The sequence below is a fragment of the Scyliorhinus canicula genome, chromosome 1 (genome assembly GCF_902713615.1).
Source record: "Scyliorhinus canicula chromosome 1, sScyCan1.1, whole genome shotgun sequence".
Lineage (NCBI taxonomy): Eukaryota > Metazoa > Chordata > Chondrichthyes > Carcharhiniformes > Scyliorhinidae > Scyliorhinus > Scyliorhinus canicula.
The window spans coordinates 40,336,037-40,362,364 of record NC_052146.1 but is presented as its reverse complement, the minus strand read 5'-3'; the positions used below and the strand labels follow the sequence as shown (position 1 = coordinate 40,362,364).

General features: G+C 41.6%; 2 protein-coding genes across 5 annotated transcripts in view; one reads left to right on the top strand and one right to left on the bottom strand.

Annotated features, from left to right (window-relative positions):
- The window catches only part of LOC119961196 (cell cycle checkpoint control protein RAD9B-like), a 43,113-nt gene extending 33,925 nt beyond the window's left edge, over window positions 1-9,188 (top strand). For 3 of the 4 annotated variants that reach the window (XM_038788761.1, XM_038788680.1, XM_038788819.1), the window contains 3 exons: window positions 2,333-2,458; window positions 6,351-6,582; window positions 8,463-9,188. In XM_038788761.1, the coding sequence (XP_038644689.1) occupies window positions 2,333-2,458; window positions 6,351-6,582; window positions 8,463-8,597 (493 nt within the window). In that variant the 3' untranslated portion in view covers window positions 8,598-9,188. The remainder of the gene's footprint in view (window positions 1-2,332; window positions 2,459-6,350; window positions 6,583-8,462) is intronic. The other variant, XM_038788713.1, reaches the window with a different exon arrangement.
- A 6,223-nt stretch (window positions 9,189-15,411) lies between these two features.
- LOC119961107 (protein phosphatase PTC7 homolog) overlaps window positions 15,412-26,328 on the bottom strand; it is a 39,976-nt gene continuing 29,059 nt past the window's right edge. Inside the window, exons 5-6 of the mRNA XM_038788622.1 lie at window positions 24,665-24,794; window positions 15,412-18,279 (exon numbers count right to left, since the gene is read on the bottom strand). Of these exons, the coding sequence (XP_038644550.1) occupies window positions 18,221-18,279; window positions 24,665-24,794 (189 nt within the window). The 3' untranslated portion in view covers window positions 15,412-18,220. The remainder of the gene's footprint in view (window positions 18,280-24,664; window positions 24,795-26,328) is intronic.

Genomic DNA, 26,328 nt, shown 5'->3' with positions numbered 1-26,328 from the left:
TTTAAAATTTGAGGATTTGGCAGCTTGCCAATCCTGTCAGTAAAGACATGTGATAAGTGTGCGGGACTTCATTATGGGGTAGGATCCAGGCAACTGGGTTTTGGTTCTGAAGTTAACCAAGGGCAAGACTTGGTTGGCTAGAAGAGCATTGCATGAGTCAAGATTGAAGTTGGCCAAGGCACAGCTAAAGGTTCCAGTAGCACCAAAGATGTACGATGTTAAGGAAATGGAAGTAAGCAGTAAACTCACCAGGAGGATAGAATTGGATTTGGAATTATTGTCACGTGTACTGAGGTACAGTGAAAAGTATTGTTCTGCGTAGTCCAGTTCGTTCCATACATAAAAAACATAGGACATACGATACATACACAAAGTAAATACATAGGCATTGTGTGAAGCACACAGTGTAATGCTACTCAGTAGAGAAGATGCATGCAGAGATCAGTTCAGTCCATAAGAGGGTCAGTCAGGAGTCTGGTAACAACGAGGAAGAAGCCGTGTTTGAATCTGTTAGTGCATAATGTTCAGACTTTTGTATCTCCTGTCCGATGGAAGAGATTGGAAGAGAAAATAACCAGGTGGTAGAGTTCTTTGATTAAGCTACCCGCTTCCCAAGGCAGCAGGAAAAGGAAGTGTTTGTCATAGCGTCAAAGATGTAGGCTTTGGTCTTCACAATGTTGTGTTGGAGGAAATTGCAGTTAATCTAAGAATGGTTATTGGACAAGCAGTCTGACAACTTTTAAAAAAAAAAAAATTGAGTACACAATTCATTTTTTCCAATAAAGGGGCAATTTAGCATTGCCAATCCACCCAACCTGCACATTTTTGGGTTGTAGGGCGGAACCCACGCAAACATGGGAGAATGTGCAAACTCCATACGGTCAGTGACCCAGAGCCGGATCGAACCTGGAACCTCGGTGCTGTGAGGCAGCAGTGCTAACCATTGCACCACCGTGCTGCGCCCCCAGTCTTACAACTTGAGTGGTAAACAGAGATGGTGGAGAGAAAGAGCTGGTTGTCACTGCTTCTTTATGGCTAGTGTTGCCAAGGGGTAGAAAATAAGTGTGATGGACTCTGGTGGAAACAGTGAATGGCCAGAAAAATAAGTAATTGCTGGAAATACTTGGCCTTTGATTAAAAGAAGAACAAAATGTGTGAGCAAATATGCCCAACTGGACCGTGAAGATGCGGGCTTGGAGAAAAGCAGAGGAAAAACATGCTTGTGGAAATTGGTTTGGGTTAGTGGTTATCATCAAGTCATAGAAGTCTTAAACCAATGACACTATCAGGGCAAGTACAAGGAGAGATGTTCTGCCATAATACAATCAGATATAAGAACCTGGCTGGTAGTTTAAAACTCGTGGGAGTCAGTTTTACTTCCAGCTCCAGGTAACCCTCGTCACTCATTATTCATATAGGTCTCAGTTCCAAGCAGTTCTGCAGATGTCAGAAACAGATACTTTAAGAAATGAAATAATTGTTAAGTACCTGCTAATTTAAAAATAGAATTTGCCTTAATATGCCCATTTCCTCATAATGAAGATCGTAAGAAAAGTTGTAAATGAGAAAAAAAACTATTCAATCCATTAGTTATTCCTCCAGTACTCAACACTCCAATCATGGGCTGGAATTGTGTGCTGCTACTAGCAATTGGATACAAGGCAAGTGGTGAAATGTTAGCTTCCCAATTACAGATTGAAGGCAAGTTGATCTTCCCAATGCAAGGGGCAGGTCAATATATACAGGAGCAGGATGACAAGCTTGTTGATGGGGAGTTCCAGGGTTATGGAGGGAAAGTTACTGGTGAGATCCCAAGAATTGAGGGTACCAGAGGACAAGTCAAAGGTGATAGACCTTCGATATTGATGTCTAGATGATCAAGATTAATGGGGTTATCGATGGTGACTGGAAGGACAATTCTTAGGATGATGGTGGGTATTTTGAGGGACAGTGAAGGGGGGTGGAGGGAAGGCCAAAGGTGACTTGAGGAAGGAACTATAGTAGAGGTTATGGGGGTGAGAGGCGGGGTGTGTGGGGATGAAGAGGAAGAGAAATAGATCACAATGTTGTAGCAGCAGTTGTAGTCTCGAGGTATCCACTCACATAGCCAGACTAATGCTGCTGGTTTCAGGGAATGAATGAATATCTGTCCAGGTGCCCTTTAGGTATTGTGCCTGGACCTTCAACCCTGTGAAGTAATGGCAGGGTCATCGACTTCCTGCCACCCAATTGGCCAGGCACACATCCATAAACATCTAATTAGTTTGCTACCACATAATTGCCCATTTCTTATTTTCATGAAATTGCAAACATTTTTATTTGTGATTTACAGGCCAATTGCATTTAGCATCGACGATATGGTGGTTGAAGCTATTTTTGTACTGGCTACATTAGCTGACACAGAGAGCTGCTCTTCATCACAGCACACTCAGAACTTAATGACTTTTAACAGTAAGAGGTACATAATAGCAAAGACACTTGAATACTTATCCTATTATTTAAGAATAGATTGTCTCTTCAGTTCTTCAATTCCTATTATTTTAACAATATAAAATCCGTTTAGGGGGACATGTTTACTCTTAATTTTAAACTTAATTTTTTTTTTTAAGATTACCCAATTATTTTTTCCAATTAAGGGCCAATTTAGTGTGGCCAATCCACCTACTCTGCACATCTTTGGGTTGTGGGGGCGAAACCCACGCAGACACGAGGAGAATGTGCAAACTCCATACGGACAGTGACCCAGAGCCGGGATCGAACCTGGGACCTCAGCGCTGTGAGGCAGTTGTGCAAACCACTAGGCCACCGTGCTGCCCTTTAATTTTAAACTTGACTATCAGAAGTGATTTTAATGCCATCTGCTCAGCTAAAGTCTACTACTGTTGATATGAATGTAAACTGTAAATATTTTTGGTGTTAGACATGTCTTAACATATAACTATTCCATTCCAGGAAGCATATAGGTGGGACAGGGTCATAGGACGGCACAGTGGCTAGCACTGCTGCCTTACAGCACCGAGGACCTGGGTTTGATCCCGGCCCAGGGTCACTGACGTATGGAGTTTGCACATTCTCCCCGTGTCTGCATGGGTCTCATCCCCACAAACCCCAAAGATGTGCAGGGTTGGTGGATTTGTCACGCTATATTGTCCCTTAATTGGAAAAAAAAAAGGAATTGGGTATTAAATTTATAAAAGATGGGGCAGGTTCCATTCCAGGAGACCAGGGGGGGTCGAAGACTGAAACTGGAGCTTAATAATTACACAAGTTTAATTTACAAAGATTCATTACAAACATGAACATTTTAATCCAACAGTTGTGTGGACCAGTGCTGTAACTATAACCCAAAGTTTTACAGGCCCGAAGAGGCAGAATAGGAGGCGGGAAAGATTGGTTAAATGCAGCAGAGCCGAGGCTGCTCAGTCTAATCAGACTATTAGGAAAATATCCCAGTGGTGCAAAGGGTAGTGGTGGGTTGCCAATTTAACCAACCAACAGCCCAACTGAGAACATCTTTCCTTGCTTTGGGAGGCTGTCACCTGCATTGAAATAGCTTCCCCAGATCCCCTTGGAGGAATGAGGGCAGAGCCAGACGTGCCAATGACCCAAAGAAGGGGCTGGTCATGGTCAACACCATGGCCCAGAGGTGACTGCTGAATAGGTTTCCCTCTCAAGCATTGAAACAGAAGACAAATTAATAATTTACCTCATCTTTAGGAGTACCTTAAAGTGGAGGCACCCTTTTTATTTATTCTTGGGATGCGAGGGATGCTGGGCAGGCCAGCATTTATACCCCATCGCTAATACCCAGGAGAAGTCAGCACGCAACTGCCTACTTAAACCATGCACGGTTTCATACAACTGAGTGGCTTACAATCCATTTCAGACAGGAGATAAAAGTAAACCACACCACTCTGGGTCTGGAGTAACATGTAGGCCAATTCAGGTAGGTATGGCAGATTTGCTGTCTCAAGGTATGTGATCCAGATGAGTTTTTATGTAATCTGGAATTTTATTCCAGGTTTATTAAATTGCATTCCCAAGATTTAGTGAGATTTGAACTCCTGTCTCTAGAGCCAGACCTCTGGATTACTAGTCCATAAACATCATCAATTAGCCTCTCGTTCTCTTTGCAACCTCAACAGTAAGCCACCTCAGCTGGCACGTTGGCAAGGCTGCTGAGCTTCTGGCCCTTTGTACCGACAAGTGAGATAAACCAACACGTCATCTTAATTGGCGGTAGCTAATTAAAAGGCCACCACCAGGAAGATTGCAGCTACAGCCCAGCTAATTGTCCATCATGCTTGGGACCCATAATATGACCATGGTCCTCATGTTGAGAATTACATCCCGAAATATCCTTATACTGCAAAGTTGTGTAGATATTCTGACCTCCTTCCTCTGTTGACCTGGCAGGTGACAATGTAATATTTCCACCCTACACTTCATACATTAATTTGCTTCAATTCTGATCTGCTGTTTCAGGAACATAAGTTTGGCCATTTGGCCTATCGAGCCTCTATTATTCACTTAGAATAGATCATGGCTGATCATCCACCTCACATACAACTTTCCTGCTTTATTACCCAAGCCCTTGATGGCATTCGTAGTCAGAAATCTATCGATTCATCTTGAACAATCTCAATGATTAAATTTCCACAGCTGTCGGAGGTAGAGAATTCCAAAGATTCTCCAACCTTTGAATGAAGAAATTCCTTATCTCGGTTTTAAATGGTTTTTGTTCCCTGGTTCTGGACTCACTAACCAGGGGAAACATCCTATCCACATTTACTCTGTAAAGGTTTTGTAAATTTAATTTGAGTACCACTCATTCTTCAAAACTCAGATACAGGCCCAGTTTCCTGAATGTTGTCTCATAGGACAATCCCACCAGACCAGAGATTGTGATGAACCTCCACTGCAATGGCAAGTATATCCTTCCTTAGATGAGTACTGTACACAGTACTCCAAGTATGGTCTCACCAAGACACGATACAATTGTAACAAGACCTCTTAACTCCCTTGCAATGAAGACCAACGTATCATTTGCTGCCTTGCTTACTACTCGCTGTGCCTACCTGCAAGCTTTTAGTGACTCATGGAGAAGGACACCCATTGTCCATTGGAGAGAAGTGTTGAAGAACTACTCTGCCTTTTCCCACTGAAGTGGTTAGTTTCACACTTATTCACAATGTATTCCATCTACCATGTTCTTGACCATTTACTTATTTGTCCAAGTTCTTTGAAACCTCCTTGCATCCTCCTCAGGTTTGTATCAGCAAATTTGAAAATATTACATTTGGTCCCCGCATCCAAATCAGCGTAGCCAATTCACCTGCCCATCACTTTTTTTGGGGTTGTGGGGGCGAGACCCATGCAGACACAAGGAGAATGTGCAAACTCCACACGGACTGTGACCCAGGGCAGAGATCGTGACCCAGGTTCTTGCTGCCGTGAGGCAGCAGTGCTCATCACTGCGCCGCCATGCTGCCCGGAACTCTGCCATATTAAGCTACCTACCTAATTAAATACAGCTGGTCTCTAGAGAACTTGTTCATTCCTGCTTAAGACTGGAGAAATTTTAACTTGGTGATTTTTGGTTAAAATGTAAACTAAACTACATTTGTAGGAGATTAATCTATTTTTCCTCACTCAAACTCCCAGCCGTTCACCGTTTGCATGCCACATTTTTCACTGTTTTGTTCATGGTGATGCTTTCTTGCTGCTATTTAACATTGAACTTTCATTACCCTCATTGTGAATAGCTAGTTGTATTGATCTTCTAACTCCAGACGGTTTGCAGCACCAATGCTATTTATATCCAGCTCCATAAGGCGGCCATTTGGAACAAACATTTATATCTGGCTAATAGGAACAAAAATCACTTATGACACAGACAACATTACTTATTGTGTATCCTTAATCACCTTTGTAGCAGGAATTCAGCTAAAAATGCACAATCCTGGTTATGTAGTCATGCAGTAGCAACACCACTTAGTAGCTTTACTTTCTAATGAGCCACCGCTTGATAGGAGTGGGAAAAATGTTTCCACCTCCCATTACTTTTGGACCAAATGTAATTTCTTATTGAAATTACTGTATTTGTTTCTCTTCACTGCTGACCAGTGAAATCAAATATCTTCCTATATGGTTAAAATTGTAATTTAGGTGCTTAATCTGTTTCTATTAGGCACTCACAGCATTCAAGTGATGAATAAACTTTGTATAACAGTGTATAGAAATAGGTAAACTAGTAATTTTCAGTTTGCTGAAGGCTCACATTTATACAAGTTTTATGAAATCATACATATGCATTAATATTGAATTAACTACTGGTAATTTGCCAACAGTGCAAATCCGAAAAATAAGCAAACCGAAGATATTGAGATGATTTCACCTGTAGTAGCTATAACCACTTCAGAAAAAGATGTACAGTTCAGAATTCAAGTAGTAAAGGATGACGGCAGAACCCCCATGCATAAAAACCTGACAAGAAATAAAGTTTCTTCTATGTTAAATAATGACTTGGACGACGGATTGGAAAATGAGATGGTGCCTGCAACTCCTCCACCAAATAAAAAGGTAGTATACTGATTTGTAGTTAATGAAATATTTTTGTACTGGTATCAAAATAAACTTTAGCCAAATATAATAAATTTAAAAAATAAAGTATATTGACACCATTTTAAAAATTGAACACTATAAATTCATACGGCTGATCAGGTCTCTATCAATGTCTTAGAACAAATGGACAAATATTGGCAACTGAAATTCAATATAAATAAGCGAGGTAATACATTTTAGTAGGAAGAATAGGGAGGTCATTTATTACTTTGAAGGTGCAAGTCTAGACCAGTAGAGGAACAAAGGGCTCTTGGGAGTACAAACACACCAATACTAAAAGTTTAGGTTAGCAAGACCATAAAGAAAGAAAAGCAAGCACTAGGCTTTATTTCCAGTTTTGAAATGTAAAGTAGAGCAGTGATGCTAAATCCGTATCAAACCTTAGTCAGACTCTGCGTGCAGTTCCAGTCACTATATTATAAAAATAAAATAAAAACAACGGTGAGGCGCAGAGATTTACAAGCACGTCACCAGAAAGGCGTAGATTTACGTATCAAGCAAGGATCAACTGGCTGGGTTTCTCGGACTCAACATTAGCTCTTTTGTCTCCCTACAGATGCTGCCAGACCTGCTGAGATTTTCCAGCATTTTCTCTTTTGTTTCAGATTCCAGCATCCGCAGTAATTTGCTTTTATCCATGAGTCTCCTTTTGCTTGGGTATAAAACACAGACAGTGACCGAATAGAAATCTTCAAGTTTTGATAGTGTATTCAAATCTTGTGGGGAAGAACATAGCCTAGAGGCTACAAATACAGTCCCCACAAAATCCAATAGATACCATAGGGAATAATTGAAGATGCAGTTAGACAATCGAGGATGAAAGATAATTACAATGTTGGAGGCGCAAATGGAGCATAAACGGGCCAGCACTGCTGTCTCATGGCGCTGAGGTCCCAGGTTCAGTCCCAGGTTCAATCCCAGCTCTGGGTTACTGTCCCTCTCGGTCACTGTCCGTGTGGAGTTTGCACATCCTCGCCGTGTTTGCGTGGGTTTCGCCCCCACAACCCAAAGATGTGCAGGGTAGGTGGATTGGCTATGCTAAATTGCCCCTTAATTGGAAAAGAAAATTGGGTACTCTAAATTTATTAAAAGAAATGGTGCATAAACACTAGCATGGACTGGTTGGGCCGAGTGGCCTGTTTTGCGCCATGTAGACCTATCCTATTAAACCTTATTGAAATATTTTGAATATCTTGAAAAATAGTTTGAAAACTTGAATATCTTAAATTCCCCCCATCCCCTTCACGATCATTCAAATGATCAAAACCAGATTACTAGTCTTCCTTCATAATTAAAATCTCTCATTCTTCGTATTTTATTAAATATCTTCTGTACCTGCCTCAACTTAGTCCTTGATGCTGGGCTCAGTGCTCTAACTGCAGCCTAATTAATGATGTACGTGGGTTCAACAGTTGTTTTTGTAGGTAATGTCCCGACTTATAAAACACAAGATCACATATATATTGCTTTAGTATTTTTTCTCTCTTCTCTCCCCCCCCCCCCCCATCAACCTGCTCTTCTGTAGATCTGAACCGCCAACTTTGTGCAATATAGTTTATTTTCTCCCAAAATGCAAATTCTCACTTCTCCACATTTACTTTACTTTTATTTTCCTAGTCTAGTATTAGTGTTGTTACCCACACTCCTTGGATTAATCATCTACAAATTTTGATATTGTGCCCAGTCAATCATGTTCAGAACATTCAAATATGTTGAGTAAAGCAATTGAGTGCCATATAAATGCAAGCCTTCTAGTAAATAATTTCACTGAATTTACAAGCTCGGTTGACTTTTTTCTGATATGCTTTAACCACATTTGTTTTCAAAAACATGTGCAGTTGTGCTCACTCTTCTTCAATGCGGTGTTGTCCAAATATCAGAGAAACAGTTCTCAAACGTTAATGACCTTAGCAACTTGCAGTGAAGAGGAGGTGGAGGATATAAAGGAAGACAAACTTGTGCAGAATTTCTAAGGACTCAGGAATGGACGCCCTGGAAGTATTCTTGCTGAGCAGTTTCAGGATCTGGAAAATTGAAGGGAAGTTTACAGAGGGGAAAAATGTTTTCCCCCCTCCCGCCAGAGAAATCAGCAAAAATTTCACGAGTAGTGCACTTTTTCAGCGAGGCATGACAAAGGTGGAGTTCATTATGTTAATATTATAACCATTCATTATTGAACTTAGAGATTCAGACATTGAGTGGGGAGCAAATTATACTAGGGAAAGACATTAGTGCTTTATAGAAGATATACAGCACACATGTTATCCACACAAAGGTCTGGATCCTCACTTTATTGCTTTGTTCAATTTTCTTTTAAAGCTTTGAAATTTGAATGCTCGTTCACATTAAATCTCATGATCCAAATTTGAACTAAAATTAAATCTATATCTCAAATGAATAAATTCCAGGCAACTCCTTTCATAATTTTTTTTTACATGCCTCATTTTCCCTTTTGGAAGGCAAATGTGATACCCAGAAACTGATTTTTTTTTCAGTGTTGGGGAAAGAAGCAGCACTGCCACCTCAGTGCCAGGGACCTGGGTTCAATTGCAGCCTTGGGTGACTGAGTGCAAACTTCACAATCTCATGTCTGCATGGGTTTCTCCCAGGTGCTTAGATTTCCTCCAACAGTCCAAAGGTGTGTATGTTAACTGGGGTTATGCAGATGCTCTTTCAGAGGGTCAGTGCAGACCCGATTGGCAGAAATGACCTCAGAATTCTATGGGAATAAAAGGATTAGAATTAAGACAACTGTTATGATTATCAGTCTGAAGAACCATGGAACATTACTCCATTAGATGTATACAGTAGTTTTCTTTGCCCAGAGGTTGCATATTTATCAGACTAATGTTAAAAACATACTAGCTCCAATCTAAGATTCAGTAGCAACCAGTGTTTTCTCACCATCTTAAAATACCATTAGCCTGTCACAATGATTGGCATACAAAAGTTATTGAAACAATCCCAATTTTGTGCTGCAAATGTGCATGCTGTTTAAGCACTATGGAACACAAAGAATCAAATACAGCAAAATGTAAATTGCATCAATTTCAACTGGCCCAGCTATTTATAAGTATACTTGAAACCAAGACAAATGCAGACTGCAAATCTGGAGTTCAGATGAGCAATTTTTGCCAATGTTTACATAATTCAAAGTACTTCAGAGTTTGTTTTGTGAATCAGGTTGAGACATTTACAATGTGGTGTTGTAACAAGTGCAATTAGTTGGGAGAAATTCAGGTGAAAGTAATCTTGGATTAAAACAAAAAGACATTTAAAAACATGCTGAAACACATAGAAAGAGACAGAAGAAGCAAAACACATTAAATTAAACCCAACTGACTGTGACTAACTCCTTAAAGAACAGGGCAGAGTGGCGCCAAAGGAGTGGAAAGCATTGCGTGAAAAATCACGATTTTGAAAATACCCGATTTCTCTGCCAGCTCCTAAAAAACTGGCAACTCCCCTCCATGATCAGGTCTCCAAATTTCTCCAGACCCGTCTCCTCCCAAGACCTATACGTAAGAGTCCAACCCCACTGGTAGAAAAAGGTGGTTGTTGCGGATGGGGGCGAGCGAAGACAGGGAACAGAGCTGGAAATGCTCCCAGATTCTCAAGGTGGAGACCACCATTGGATTCAAGGAAAATCTCACCAGAGAGAAAGGCAATGGTGCAGTAACTATTGCTCAAAGGCTAGAAACGGTGCAGGAGCATGCTTCCTTTTGTCCCCATATGGAACCAGGATTGCTAAACCACAACAATCTCTTCTGAATAAAAGTAAAGTCCCAGGTGACCATAGACTGCATTCCCCTTTGGCTGGGGGGGGGGGGGGGGGGGGGAAAATTAGAGAAAAGAGCTGACGGTTGGCGATTTAACCTAAAGATCACCACACCTTAGGCGGGGCAAGGTTGAGAAGGCAGGCCTTCATTAATAACCTTAGCTAGTATGGGAATTGAACCTGTGCTGTTGGTCTCACTCTGCATCACGACCCAGATGTCAAGACAACTGAGCTAAACTGGACCCCATCTTCTGAATATTGGCTGCCCAATAGTAAAGTAATAATATCTAAACTCTACCCACCAAGGATAGGGGGAGGTTATCCCACTTCTGCAAGTCTGTTGTGTTACTGTCAACCAGATCAGTGCAATTTAATTTGTGAAGTGAAGGCCAGTTGTGCCCTCTTTCCCCCACCCATCCCCAAAATAGCAACAGCTAATCTTTGTTAGATGAAAAGGTAAACGCCCCCAGTTGGGCTCCCTTCCTGGGGGGGGGGGGGGGGGGGGGGGGGGGGGGAGAAAGAGAGAGAAGACTGGGGAACCATTCACTCTTGCCCAACTTGTAACCAGAGAGGGACCCAAAATACTGGATAGCTTCATTATCATGGAGGAAAATGTGTCCGTAATAGAGACCATCATCCGTGTAAAGGGACATTCGATGCTCCACCTCTCCCCAATTTATCCCCTCCACTTAGTAAAGGACCTCAGCACTACAGCGAGTGATTCTATTGCCAAAGAAAACAGGAACATGGAAAGTGGATACTCCTGTCTACCGCCCCTATTCAATGGAAAAATCCCCAGAGTTCAGCACATTTGTACAAACACTAACAGTGGGAACCTGATACAGTAGTTGACTCCCGGAATCTCAAACAAATACTTCCACTCCACTCAAATGCCTTTTTCGGCATCCAGGAAACAATCAATTCCCAAATCTACCTGATGAACATGCAAAAAAAATTAAAATTCTAATCACCTGGGTGCAAAAAGAGCCAGGATCTATTCTCCCCCATCTCCATGAAAGACAACAAAGCCCTGGCCACCCCAATAGAATCAGAAATTTGGGCTTTGAACGATCCGGTCGAGTGTTCGTCCAGGACAGTTTTGCTCCCAAAAAGAGCTGCTGAGAATCTAATCAGGGAGTGAGGCCAGCAGAGTATTGTTTTCTAGTTTGGGGCATAGACATTAATCATAACCACCAGAGAGCCACAGTCAAGAACAGGTCTGCCGTTGGGGGTCAGCAGAAATCTTAGACAGAAAACGGAACCTATTTATTAATTAATATCACAGTATCCCTGGTCCTACCATTGAAACCCAAACAAAAGACCTGTCCTACCTACCCCTTCTGCAGCCTAATCTGGTCCCTGACCCACAAATGGGTCTCTTGCAAAAAAACATCAGAGTTGAAACTCCTATGGCAAGTAAATACACTACCTTTTCACTGGGTCATTCAACCCCTTAATGTCAGTGACAAAGCAAACTGGGGGGGTCTCCCACCCCCTCACTGCAAAGTCAACCAGCTCCACTGAGAGATTACCCAAAGGATGGGAAAACACAAACTCTAATCTACTTCCAACAAATCTAAACAAGGCGGCTAAGCTCATTATCTAAAAAGCTATGAAAATGAGCTGCAACCAACCCTTCAAAACTGCTCCCATTAGCTAACTTAGGTAAGCAGGGCGGCTCCCGACTAGAGTTACGAAAAATGGTTACAAAACAAAGTATTAAAACACTGTAAACCTTGTGCTCTGAAACAGCTATATATTAACAGAATCCCACTTAGAAGTAAACCGCAAACCTAAACAAAACTAAAAATTCAACCCCAACAAAAACAAGAAAATAAGAGAATAAACACGAAATCCCAATGCAACAAATCAACCTGCTCTTCCCCAGAACCCAAAAACTCAATTACATCGCACCAAATTTTTGACAAGAGTCCGCCTCTCCCGGTCAGTCAAATCAAGTCTATTCCATTGAAAGTTACTCTAAGCTGAGCAGGGTAGACCAGACTGAACTGGACTCCAATTTTATACAGGGCAGCCATGGGTCTATTGAATGCAGCCCTCTTTGCCAGGTCCACTCCCGCATCTTGGCAGAACCAGATGGCATGGCATTTCCATGTGGCCTTTCCATTAGTCCCAATGTTCCTTCACCTATCTCCAGAACCCACTCTCTCCTTGAAGCTATGAGATTTCACTATTAGCACAAGTGGTGGATCTTCACGATGAGGCCTCTGCCAAAGAATGCAAGGTGGACTCGGTTCAAGTCGAGGGGACACAAATTCCCTCCTCACTCACCATTTTACAGAACATATCTGGACTATTCTTCAGCATTAGACCTTTCATCCCCACAATTTAAATATGACTCCTGGACCAAGACCAATTCTCTAGATCATTCATCTTGGCCTCAACAACTTCAGCCACTGATGATAGTTCCAATTCCAGTGAGGCAATCCGATCACCGTGGCTCAAAAGGGCCACTTCCATATCTTTTATTGTGGCTCCATGGGCTTTCACGGTTTCATTGCTTTTCTCCAGAGCCACTCGGATGGGGGCCAAAGCCTCTTCCATTGTCTTTCACTAATTTCCGGAGGTCCTCTGACACAATCCGGTGTTTTTAAAATTCCTTTGCCGAGGTACTAGAAAGCACCTTGGCCATTAGCGGAGTGGCCAGAGGGCCCCCCCCCCCCCCCCCCCACAAGGCCGACTCTGCCATTTTACCTGCTGACGAACTTTGGAGGCTGACTCAGTCAACAAACCTGCTGTCTACCTTCTTTCCATTAACATTTCTAGGCATTTCAGTAATACAGGATCCTTATTCCATTAACTAAGTGGGTTTTCAAAAGAAAACCCCCTGATGCTAAGAAAAAAAGGGTAAAAAGTACAATGTTTTAGCTGGAGTCACTTCGTACATGTCTTCCCTCTACATTACACCACAAGTTTCAGAATCTGGTTTTAATCAGTTACAACTGGAAGCTTTAAAGACTGGAAGCTTTAGGGGCTGGTTTAGCTCACTGGGCTAAATCGCTGGCTTTTAAAGCAGGCCAGCAGCACGGTTCGATTCCCATACCAGCCTCCCCGGACAGGCGCCGGAATGCGGCGACTAGGGGCTTTTCACAGTAACTTCATTGAAGCCTACTCGTGACAATAAGCGATTTTCGTTTCATTTTTTTCATTTCAAGTACAGGTTTAATTGCCAATAGTTTTACCATTACATTTCAACTTTAAAAATGTAGTGTATGCAGTTTGCAAAAGGTTAAGAATGTTTGATCATAAATGATTAGAACAAGATGTCACTTGCAGCATTATCCAAAACCTTTGGAAAAAGAATGTAACATACAAACTTGGAACAGGTGCCAACATTTAATAAATAGGCGGTGAAAAATTCAGATGCCAACTTCTTGTGGCTCCAATAACATGCTTATAAATAAACTGTGGATGCTTTTGCAGCAGAGAATTGTCATTTGGCCCATGATGCATGCTGGCTTTACTACAGCAAAAATGAAGCTCTGCATAGTGTACAACTAAAATAAGATTCACATGATGTCTTGCTCTACCACTGGAGCATTTTGTTTTGCTATTCACAGCAGTGGAAACTTGACAGCACCACAGATGACCTCTGCTAACAGATTATATTCACACTACTTAATAGAATTTTTATAATCTTTATTAGTGTCACAAGTAGGCTTACATTAACACTGCAATGAAGTTACTGTGACAATCCCCTAGTCGCCACACTCTGGCACCTGTTCAGGTACAGGGAGAGAAAATTTACAATGTCCAATTCATCTAACAGCAAGTCTTTTAGGACTTGTGGGAGAAAACTGGAGCACCTGCAGAGACATGGGGAGAACGTGCAGACATCGCACAGACCATGACCCCAGGAAATCGAACCTGGGTCTCTGGTGCTGTGAAGCAACAGTGCTAACCACTGTGCTCTCATGTTAAACAGTCTATTCATGATGGAGTCCTTAAAAACTGCAAACCAAGTAGCACAGTTGGGCATGCTACAATATCCTCCATGTTTGTGTAAATAACCAATGTCACTAATTGAAATTTTAGTATCTAATGTATACTCTACACAACTAAGTTTGAAAAGCTGCTATACATATTGTGCAAATTGGCAAGAGTTGAGCATTAGACAGCAAATGGAATGTGCAGGACAAGCCCAACTTGTACCTGAACTTAAAACATTTTTAGCTTAATGTATGGGTAGATTTAACCAGTTGGCTGAAGGGGAGAGTAATTGGAACAAATCAAGAATGCAAAATCCTCCTTTTGAAATTCAAGCAGCAATAAAGTTTACTAAATGTTGACCTTAAGAACATGTCATTTAACATTTACAGAAATTCAAGATGTGCAATGATAGCACCATGTTCCGAGTGTTTACATTGCAAGTATACAATGACTATATAATGTTGGGGATCAACTGGGCAGCATTACCTCAATTTTAAGGGAATATGGGAAGGAGGATTTCCTTAAATTATTTTAACCAAGCAATTCTACAAGGCACCCCTGGAAATTACCGACATTTCTTCCCCAGCCTGTCCGGGCTGAGTGTGCTATGAAAATAAAGTCCCTACTTTTGGTGTGAAGCAGCAACGGGAGAAAAGATACACGAGAGGGTGGGACAGTACATTGCTTTAGTGGGGCACACTACTGATAACTTGTGGGAGAAAAACAGGATTCATCCTTTGGACTATTTGTGGGAAACTTATTTTGTTTTAGAAAATTACATCAATACCTGGATGATGATTTAAGACTGAAAAAACCCACTTGGACTTTGGAAACATTGCAATTTAAGGACCATCCAATTTTAAAGTGCTTTAGTCATGTTGAACATAAATTTCACAATCCATGATTGATTTGTGTCACATTGTTAGCAATTTCAGATATAAAAATTTATTTTAAAACAGACTTGTCATGTGTTTCTTACTTTTTTTAAGTACGCTTCAAAGATTAAATTTTACTTCCAGGTATTCTCCCTTGCATTCTGATAAAATAGAAACACTTAGTATAAATACTATACTTTTATTAAATATATCATTTACACAGCTTTTCAACATATGTACACAACGATTCCTGCATTTATATTTACGTTACAGTTAAAGCACATTCTAGCTACAGTAACAGGTAATTAAAACATCTCCTTTCATTGAGGGGGAGTGTGCCCTTTTCTTGCCAAGTTATTACTTCTACAGGTTTTCATACATACCAATTCTTATTCTACGCTTTCTTCACAACAAACCAATTTGATGAAGGACACTGAATTTTCACAATTTTCCTGGTAATTGTGACAATAATTGAAAAAATAGCCTGTCGAAAAGAATATTGTCAAAAGCCTGCTATCAAGACTGTCCAATTATATTTACTTGTGCGCAAAAAACATTAGTTATTTTTTTTTAATGAAACCTTGACTTCAGTAGAGAAAATCCCGTACATTTTTGATAGTGCATTGTAGAACAAGAGTCTAAAATTAAAACACTAACCCAAAGCAGATTTTAAAAAATGTTTCAGTACAGTATTGCTTAAACACAGTATTGGTTATTTGTGGGGAAAGAAAGAGAAGAATGCATTCTGGTCTTTGGTGTGCACTCAGGACCAAGAAAAAGGGATCTGAAAGGTATTTTCCCATTAGGAATAATACATTCATGCTTCACTATTGTTTTGCAATCCAGCATTCAAGTGTGGCAAACAGTTTATTTGAACTTTGCACTAGAAATCTTGGTACTTGAATCTATTCATATAAAACTATCATAAAAAAATTAAAGCTAAGTAGACCAAACATCTGGCAAATTCGGATCCTCCCTCTGTGGGTTTTGTTTTGGTGAAATGTAAGGCCTCATGTTGTCAAAGCCACTTAACCTCCTACCAAGAACGTGGTCAGTGTGCATAATCAATGAAGTATAACCAACATTGACTTTAAAGCAAGCCACTTTCATTTTTGCATCAGGTTGGATTGATCTGTACAAAATGTAACATTCAACCGTTAGAAAAATTAAAAACGTTTCAGTGCATACAGCCAACTCTTGTAACTCCACAAATCCAGATTAGAAATGAAGGAAGACAGGGCAGCAGGTGGCACAGTGGTTAGCACTGGGACTGCGGCACTGAGGACCCGGTTTGAATGCCGGCCCTGGGTCACTGTCCATGTGGAGTTTGCACATTCTCCCAGTGTCTGCATGGGTTTCATCCCCACAACCCAAAGATGTGCAGTATTGGTGGATTGGGCATGCTAAATTGCCCCTTTGTTGGAAAAATAATAATTGGGTATTCTAAATTTATTTTAAAAAGAAATGAAGGAAGACTACTATTGAATTGTTTTGCAGCTTGAGAAAACTAAAAAGGTATTTTGCATATCACAAGCTTTTAAAAAGAAAAATAATAAAATTACATCCCAAATTTCAATGTCGTATTTATAACAAAATAAATTCCGCAAATAGTTAATTCATTCCCAATCTGGGAAAACTCATTTCTATTCTTCATATTATAGAATCATGGGCAAAAATAATCAGCACCGAATCAATGTCTTTCAAAGTTAATAGTCTCCCTACCCTGCTATGCCTCACATTACTCCCTTAAAACACTCCTTTAAACCCTCTGACAAGTGTTTGGTTATCTAACCTAATATATTGTGACTTGGTATATTTAATTTTAAGATGCTCCTGTGAAGCACCTTGGGATGTGATGTTAAATGAGTTGTCAGACTTGCAAATTTTGACAAAAACAAACCGTTTCTGGAATAATTTTAAACATTAATGAAAGAATCAATAGACAAAAAGCTGTTAAGTATTTGTACTGTGTTCATCAAAATACTGAATTTTAGAAAAAGCAATTCTGTTCCAAAGCATTCAGACAACAAAATACTGAATTTTAGAAAAAGCAATTCTGTTCCAAAGCATTCAGACAACAAAACTGAAATTCTGATCCAGTCTCTAAACATGAATGCAAACAATTTGTGCGAAACCAGTAATAGAGTACAAATTCTGGTTTATGTGACTAATAAAATATAAAATGAAATGCCTGTTACAAGCAGGTCTATTTAAATAGTAAAATGACATGTACATGGTACATGTAAATTATTTAAATTATACAGTACAGCTACAATGAAAAAGACTACAGAAAAATATTAAAACAAATTACACTGAACACATTTTTCTCAAAAGTTACCTGATTTATCATGTATAAAGTTAAAACATGGCTTTAATTCATGGGTTGCACATTAAAACATTTGATAGTCAATTGTTCTCTTACCAAAAACTATTCATATTCAGAGCAGCTAAGCTAGTTCACCTAAAAGTTTTCTGTGCTCTTCTGCTGCCAGGAAAATTAACCAGTTAACTATTAGAGGCAAGAAATTAAGTCAAACCCAAATAGTTCCCTAGGGGACTGAAATTTATTAAGTGATTCACAGTATTTCCACATTTCTGATCAGAAATGAATACTGAGATTTGTAGTGCTGGTGCCCATCTGTGCATGTAGCACCTAATTTCATAATGAGCATGCAGCTATTCCACCACCTCTACATAGACAAGGCATCAATGCGCAATCCGTAACAGACTAACATTCCTTCTGAATTACCAACCTGTTGAAGTGGCACTGCAAGTTTTTTGGGGGGATTTTCTGTGATAGAGGACATTTAGAAAACCTTGCTGGCAGAAACGGACAAAAATGATTTGAGTATTAAATATCCATAAGAACTGCAGAGAAATTGTGCCGTGGGAATGACTAGCCTTTGAGACGTTGTAGTCAGGGAAATAAGGTCCTGCCAGCAGGAAACCAGAATCGAACGTTTAGGTTGAAGTGTCTATGCCTTTGAAATAGTTAGTCTGTATATTCTGCTACTATTGACAGTAGAACAGTGATGTCATCTGGTTTACCTCCTGGAATACAAAAAAAAAAGTAATTTAAATGGAAATCAAATTTTCATATAAAACATGCTTTTATCTACACCAGTCAAGTATATTTTTACTCTTTAAACTACAAACTATTAACTCTTTACTCCTCTGCAAAATACACAATGGCTCCAAAGGATCACAGGAAAGACAAGGTTGAAAACTCTGACATAACACAGGGGACACAGGCTCTACATCCTTTTTTCAGGTCCCTATTTGCACAACTATATTTCTTCTTCAGTCAGAATCAACCGAATACATAGGCTGCAAAGGGAGGTCACTTTATCATTCGCCATACCCCACAAAAGCCAAAACCCCCATTATCAGTTCTTGAGAAAGTAAAGAGTTAAAATTAGTTAAGGATGCAGAAACAGGACTTCCGGTGGCGCAATGTCGGGTGAAGACGAGCTGGCTCCCTCCAAGTACTGAGCTTTTGCCCATTTTAATTTCAGGGGTCATTTTATTTTGATAACCCCCAAAGCAAATAAATCATTGGAAGGCCAAAGTAAATGATTTAAAAAATCAGTCCTGGAGGCAAAAATGTTCAAATTGTGGAAGGCCCAAAGCTCACAGAGTACTTTTGTTTTTCTTTTTTAAAAATAAATTTAAGTACCCAATAATTTCTTTCTGCAATTAAGGGGCAATTTAGAATGGTCAATCCACCTAACCTGCACATCTTTGGGTTGTGGGAGTGAGACCCACGCAGACACGGAGAATGTGCAAACTCCACATGGAGTGTGACCCGGGGCAGAGGTCAAACCCGGGTCCTCAGCGCTGTAGGCAGCAGTGCTAACCACTGCACCATGCTGTCCTTCCTACAGAGTACTCTGCAGAGATGCTCAGGAAGATGGTGGAAGAGGGTGGACTCGCATCCCCTCCGGTGTTGGATGAAGCCCACTGTATACTTCAACAGAGGCCTCGCCTGGAGAATCCACCATGTGCGGTAAAAGTAAAGGTCCATAGCTTCCAAGAAAAAAAAGTAGTGGGTTCGGAGATGGGTGAGGGCGAATCATGACTTCAAATGGGAAGGCCACACAGTTAGGTTTTACCAAGACATGGGAAAAGAGCTGGCGAAGAGGCTATGTTCAACAAAGCCATGGCTGGCAGCACAGTGGCGCAGTGGGTTAGCCCTGCTGCCTCACGCCGTTGAGGTCCCAGGTTCGATCCTGGCTCTGGGTCACTCTCCGGGTGGAGTTTGCACATTCTCCCAGTGTCTGCGTGGGTTTCACCCCCCACAACCCAAAGATATGCAGGGTAGGTGAATTGGCCACGCTAAATTGCCCATGTGGAAAAAATTAATTGGGTAAAAAACAAAGCCAAGGCTGCCATGTACAAAAGTGGAGTCCTGTTCAGTGTGGTGTACACAGCTCAGCTTAAGAGTGACCTTCGAGGGAACAGACTATTTGATGTGCTAGGTGAAGCAGACTTCTTTGTTAAGGAATACAGATTGGGCCTGGTGTGATATGAGCTTTTTGGGTGTTGGGAGCAGGCATGTCGAATTTTTAAAAAAAACTTCATTTATGGGATGTGGGGAAATCGCTGGTTAGGCCAGCATTTATTGCCCATCGCTGTTGCTCGTTAGAAGGTGGTGGTGAGTTGCCTTCTTGAACTGCTAAAGTCCTGGAGGTGTAGGTACACCCACTGTGCTGTTAGGAAGGGACTTCCAGGATGTTGCCCCAGTGACAGTGAAGAAGCAGCAATATATTTCCAAGTCGGCGTGTTGAGTGACTTGGAGGGGAACCTCCAGCTGGTGGGATTCCCAGATATCTGCTGCTCTTGTCCTTCTAGATGGTAGTGGTCGTGGGTTTGGAAGGTGTTATCTAAGGAACCTTGGTGAGTTACTGCAGTGCATCTTGTAGCTGGGTACACATGGCTGCCACTGTTCAGTGGTGGAGGGTTTGAATGTTTGTGAAAGGGGAAGCAATCAAGTGGGATGCTTTCTCCTAGATGGTGTCGAGTTTAGAGTGTTGTTGGAGCTGTACTCATCCAGGCAAGTCAAGAGTATTCCATTACACTCCTGACTTGTGCCCTGTAGATGGTGGACAGGCGGTGAGTTACACGCTGTAGGATTCCTAGCCTTTGACCTGCCCTGGTAGCCACAGCATTAATACAGCTAGTCCAGTTCAGTTTCTGATTACCTCCCGGGATATCGATTGTTGCATCGTTGGGATTCCATGTTTTTCCTGTTCTGGTTAGAGTTGAATTTTTACAGTTTTGGCTTTAGTTTGGAGTTTAGTTTGATGTAGGTTTCTGTCCTAAATATGAAAATATATGGCTCCCAGTCAGTGTGCAATAGTTTATGGGCTTTAGTTTGTAACCATTTTTCTTAACTCTATTTGGGAGCCTTGCTGCTAACCCAAGAGTTAGCAAACAGGAGCAGTGTTGAAGGGTTGGCTGCATCGCATTATAATTTTAAAAAAAGTTCTTGTTTTCTTTGGGCTTAGGTTTGTTAAAGATGGATTGTTTTGTGTTCACCTTGCTTCTATTTGTATGTGTATTTGGGGTGGTATCCACAGGCTAGGGTGGGGTAGTTTGCTGATGGTGCCTGCAGATAGTTCTTTGGAGACCCCAATTAGTTTGGTCATTTGGAAAGTCAGGATGTTGAATGGCCCAGTGAAAAGGACAAGAGTATTTGCGCAGAGTTTAAATTCTGATCTGCTGTTTTTGCAAGAGACTCATTTATGGGTCAGCAACCAGACAAGGCTGTCGAAGGGATGGGTATGATAAGTCTTTCATTCGGGTTTTGATGGGCCAGTGGTGCGGCAACTGAATAAAAAGGGTTCAGTTTCCTGCCTCTAAGATTTTGGCTGACTCCCAACAGCAGATATGGCAGGCACTCGGGGTTTTGGTAAATTACTACATCCCAAATAGGGACAATATGAATTTTAGTAATAATCTGCTGGCCTCCCGCCCAGATTTTGAATTTGCATCAGTGAATGGGGACCTAATTGGTGTTCTGAACCCTGGTCTAGATCAGTCCAAGTCCAAATCTCTGACTCCACCAAGTGTGGCCAGAGCTTGGTTATTTTTCATGGAGCAGATTTTTTTTTATGGGGGGGGGGGGGGGGTCTAGATCCGTGTGCACCCAGGTGACAAAGACATAATTTTTCTCGCATGCACATCAATTTGCAGTGGATAGGTCTCTCCTCCCTTGTGGTGGCTTATGATTTAAACCATGCCCCACATTGCCGATTTTGCACTAGAGTCAGGTCTGTCCCAACGTCCGCGATGGAGGATGGACACAACATTATTAGTGGACAAGACATTTTGTGAACCCATGTCCATTGGGGACTATATAAAATTTAATTCAAAAGGGAGTCAATCTCACATTCAACGCTGTGGGAAGCTCTTCTATAAAGTGCACATGGTGAAGACAGTGGGGGGGGGGGGGGGGGGGGGGGGAAGAGGAAGAGAAAGAGATTGAGAGAGAGAGAGAGAGAGAGAGAGAGAGAGAGATTGAGAGAGAGAGAGAGAGAGAGCGAGCAGAGGTTGGTGGACTCCATTCTCGAGGTGAATATCACCAGTACTCACTTGCCCCTGCCCTGGAGTTGTTGGCAAGCAGGAAAAAGCCGCAGACAATGCAAGTTATTAACAGAGAATGGTGGGCTAGCTGCGACACTAGAGCAGCCTATTTTATGAGCAGGCCACTCATCTTTTAGCTCACCAGCTTAAGCAACAGGTAGCTTCACAGGCGATTGAACAGGTATGCAACTCGGGGGCAGCCTATTTTTGCACCTCCTCAGGTCAATGCAGCATCTGCATTGTTCTATCGGGGTCTCTATGAATCGGAGCCTCCGGCTGAGGGATTGGTCATGACTTGACCTTTTAGGGCAGTGCTGTGGCGCAGTGGGTTAGCCCTGTTGTTTAAAGGCACTGAGGCCCCAGGTTCAATCCTGGCTCGGGGTCACTGCCAGTGTGGAGATTGCACATTCTCCCTGTGTTTGCGTGGGTTTCGCCCCCACAACCCAAAGATGTGCAGGCTAGGTGGATTGGCCACACTAAATTGCCCCTTCATTGAAAAAAATGAATTGGGTACTCTAAATTTTTAAAAAAGACTGACTTTTTGGAAAGCTTATTTGTGGTGGTGGTTGGGCCTGGGGGAGTGGAGGGAGGGGTCTGCTGATGCAGACTGGTAAAGAATCTGGCCTGAATGGCTTCCCCATTGAATTTCATAAGAATATGGGCCGTGTAGAATTATCACACTAAGTGCAGATGTTAAATTACTTGTCAAAGTGCTAGCCCTGCCGCTGGGACCCCACCTCCCAGAGGTGATCTTGGGAGGACCACACAGGCTTCATTAAAAGGTTGACATTCATCAGCTGATATACATCGCCTGCTATAGTATTGTCCTTTTCCCCACTTGTGGACCTAGGTGGCCCACAGATTAGGCCTCGCTTCATATTAAATTTCACTAATCTGCTTGCTAGAGTAAAGTCGTACTTAAGAGATGGGATAACTTCTCTGTCCTTGTCAGGCAGGGTTCAGACTATTAAATGAATGTATTCTGAGATTTGTATTCCGAGATTTTTATTTATTTTTCAATGTCGCTTCAATTTTCTCCCCATACTTTTATCAAAATCAAAAAATTAATGTACTTCTGTATTTGGACAAGGATCCATGGGGTTTTCTTCCAGATAGATAGGCAGCCATGGGCTTGGCTCTACCCAATTTATTAACATTGGGCAGCCAATATCAAGAGGATATTGTTGTAGTTCAGCAATCCTGGCTCCATTTGGGAACAAATGGAAGCGAGCTCCTGCAACGTTTCTCACCTTGGTGCAATAGTTACTTCATTGTTGCCTTTCTCTCAGTAAGATTTACCCCAAATCCAGTGGTGTCCATCCTGAGAATTTGGAAACAGTTCAAGAGAGCTCTGTTCACAATCTTCGCTAGCCTGCATCTCAACAACCACTTTATCTGCCAGTAGGTTCGGGCTCTACGTTTAAGTCATGGAAGGGGAAAGGTTTGGAGACCTGTTTATGGAGGGGAGTTTGCTAGTTTTAAAGGAGTTGGCAGAGACATTCCAACTGCCTGGTTCCAGTCTTTTCAGGTACTTCATTTAAAGAAAATAATAAATTTAGAGTATCCAATTCATTTTTTCCAATTAAGGGGCACTTTAGCGTGGCCAATCCACCTATCCGGCACATCTTTTGGGTTGTGGGGCGAAACCCACACAAACATGGGGAGAATGTGCAAACTTCACACGGACAGGGACCCAGAGCCAGGATTGAACCTGGCACCTCGGCGCTGCAAGGTAACCGTGCTAATCACTTGCGCCATCGTGCTGCCCTTTTCAGGTACTTCATGTGATTTTTTTTGCGCACGGCTTTCCCCTTTTCCTCGGCACCACTCTCTTCCTTGTTGAAGAGGATTTTGTCTTTGGTCGGGTCTGAGGAAAAAGAGAACGGGACTATTTTGCCCGTATCCTCTCAAGAGTCAACTCCATTGAGTGAGGCGAAGATGAAATGAGGGTGAATTGGGTCCCATTCTGGATGGAGGGGTTTGGAGTGAGGTCCTTTGCAGGATCAATCGCACGTCTTCATGGGCTTGGCTAAGTTTGATTCAATTCAAGGTGGTGCATAGAGCACATCTAACTAAAGTAAGGCGAGCACTGCTCTCGGGGCTGGGGTGGAGGACAAGTGTGATCACTGCTCTCGGGGGCTGGCTAACCACATTATCGTCCTGTCCCAAGTTGGTAAGCTTCTAGGCCTCTTTCCTCAACACCAAGTCAGAGATACTCAATGTTGATTTGGATCAATGGCCACTGGTGGCCATTTGTGGGGTCAGACTCACCGGCGCTTCAGTTAGAGGTGAAGGTGGATGTCTTCGTCTTTGCCTCGTTGATAGCCTGAAAACTAGTTCTGCTTGCGTGGAGATCTCCTACTCTGCCTGGTGCCCGGGCTCAGTTGGATGACTTTTTTTAATTTGGAGAAGGTTAAATATACCATTAGAGGTCAGTAGAAGTGTTCTACCTACCTACCTACCATTCATTTCCTTTAAGGAGATAGTCACTGTCAGCTGTTAAGAGGGTTAAATTCAGTTTTTGGGGGTTAAATTTAGTTTTTGGGACTAAATTTAATATGTGCTTTTGCTGGTTTGTCTCTTTGTTTTATTGTGTAATTTTGGTTCCTTGTATTGTATGGCAAAAAAGGATGCAGAAATGAGATACATGGCTGAGTATCCAGCAATGAAACAACTGCAAAAGTCCTGTTTTGGCTGTAGATGCTCTACTGCAAAGTTTTAAGCAACTGGAATGTACTTATTATTACTGCTTTTGGTTCAAGGTTCTCAACATGAAAATTCCTTATTTTGGAGCACAGATTAAAATCAAAAGTTTTGAATACAAGTACATTCAAAATAATAGTGATCTTACCTCGTACATTCAGTCCGTTATCACAAGCAAATTGGGCAAATGGTGACATATAGTTTGGATCATATGCTAGTTCATGAGCCTGTTCTGCAATGCTCCTTGCCGTTTGCTGAATACTCTCATAATTGGTCTTCTGCAATCATATTGAACACAATTAGATTTAGATTCACATCACCAATATATCCTTTGGAGAAACATTTTTTAAAAAATGGATTCCCAGTGTATCGAGACATTTCCTACAAAGCAAAATTAAATCCATTCTTATAGCACCTTTCATTATCTCAACAATGTCCCAACGTACTTTATAACCAATGAAATACATTTCTAGTGTTATGTAGGAAAAGCAACAACTAATAAGCTCCCAGAATCAGCAACATAATAATGATCAGCTCATCTGTCGATCTGAGATAATATTGGCTAGGACACTGGAGTTAACACCACCCCACCCCCGTTCTTCTTTGAGATAGTGCAGTGGGATTTCTTTAGGTCCACCAGAGGGCTGTTGCATCCCAGTTTAATGTCTCACCCAAAAGACAGCATCTCTGTCTATGGGCAGCACTCCTTCAGTACTGCACTGCCATCAGGTTATATTAAAGATGCTTTAGAAATGCAAGTTGTACCTGCATTTGACACTTGTCCCATTTAAACTCTATGGTGAATAGCAAATGATCACTTAACTAACACCTCAAACAGAAAAAGCATTTCTGCAGTGCAGTATTTAATATAACCCCCACTGATTTACGAGCATCTATTTTATAATCTTTAAACACTGCAAAGTCAAATACTTTAGTGATGAAAATGTGAACTTCTGGTGCTCTGGAGGGGTGAACGGCTCCACCTCGTGTGCAAGATTGGGGCTGATACAACCGAAGGTGGTGTATGGAGCACACTTTACAAGGGCGAGGATGAGCCGGCTCTTTGACGGGGTGGATGTGTGAACATGAGGAGAGGGGGGGGGGGGGGGGGGGGGGTGCAAATCACGTTCATATATTTTGGTCCTGTCCAAAACGGATTACTGGTAGGAGGTTTTCAGGGTAATCTCTAAAGTGGTGCACGTGAAATTGGACCCGCGATCTCGGGAGGCCATATTCGGGGTGTCAGACCAACCAGGGTTAGAAATGGGCGCAGAGGATGGAGGGGTTCTACAATTCATGAGCGTTATTCATTATGCACTTTCGAGAATTGGATTACATCGAACATTAGAGGAGGGGCTGGGAGGAGGGGAACTGTATGTGTTAATGGTGACTATGGGTGATTCCTGATTCCTTTTTGTCATTTATGTTAACAAGCGGGCCAATGTTTGGGGGAGCATGGAATCGGTGTTATTGATATGGGGATTGACATTACATTTGTTACTGGTTATTGCTTAGTGTTGGGTGTAAATTTGGAAGAAAATGGGAAGAAAATGTGAAAGAGGAGAATAAAAATATTTTTCACATTAGGTGAATATCTGTAGTAATAAAAGTATTTTGACATCAATGTCTTAAGACTTCAAAACCCAGTAACTGAAGACAATTCTCAAAGAGAGGCATTTGTGCTTCAAAGCTCATTAGGGGAGAGATCTAAATAGCAAACTCAAATACATAAAAACATTTGTGCTTCAAAACCAGATCCAAATTTTAAACTGAGCCCAATGATGCCCAACAAAAACAAGTAGAACTTGCTCT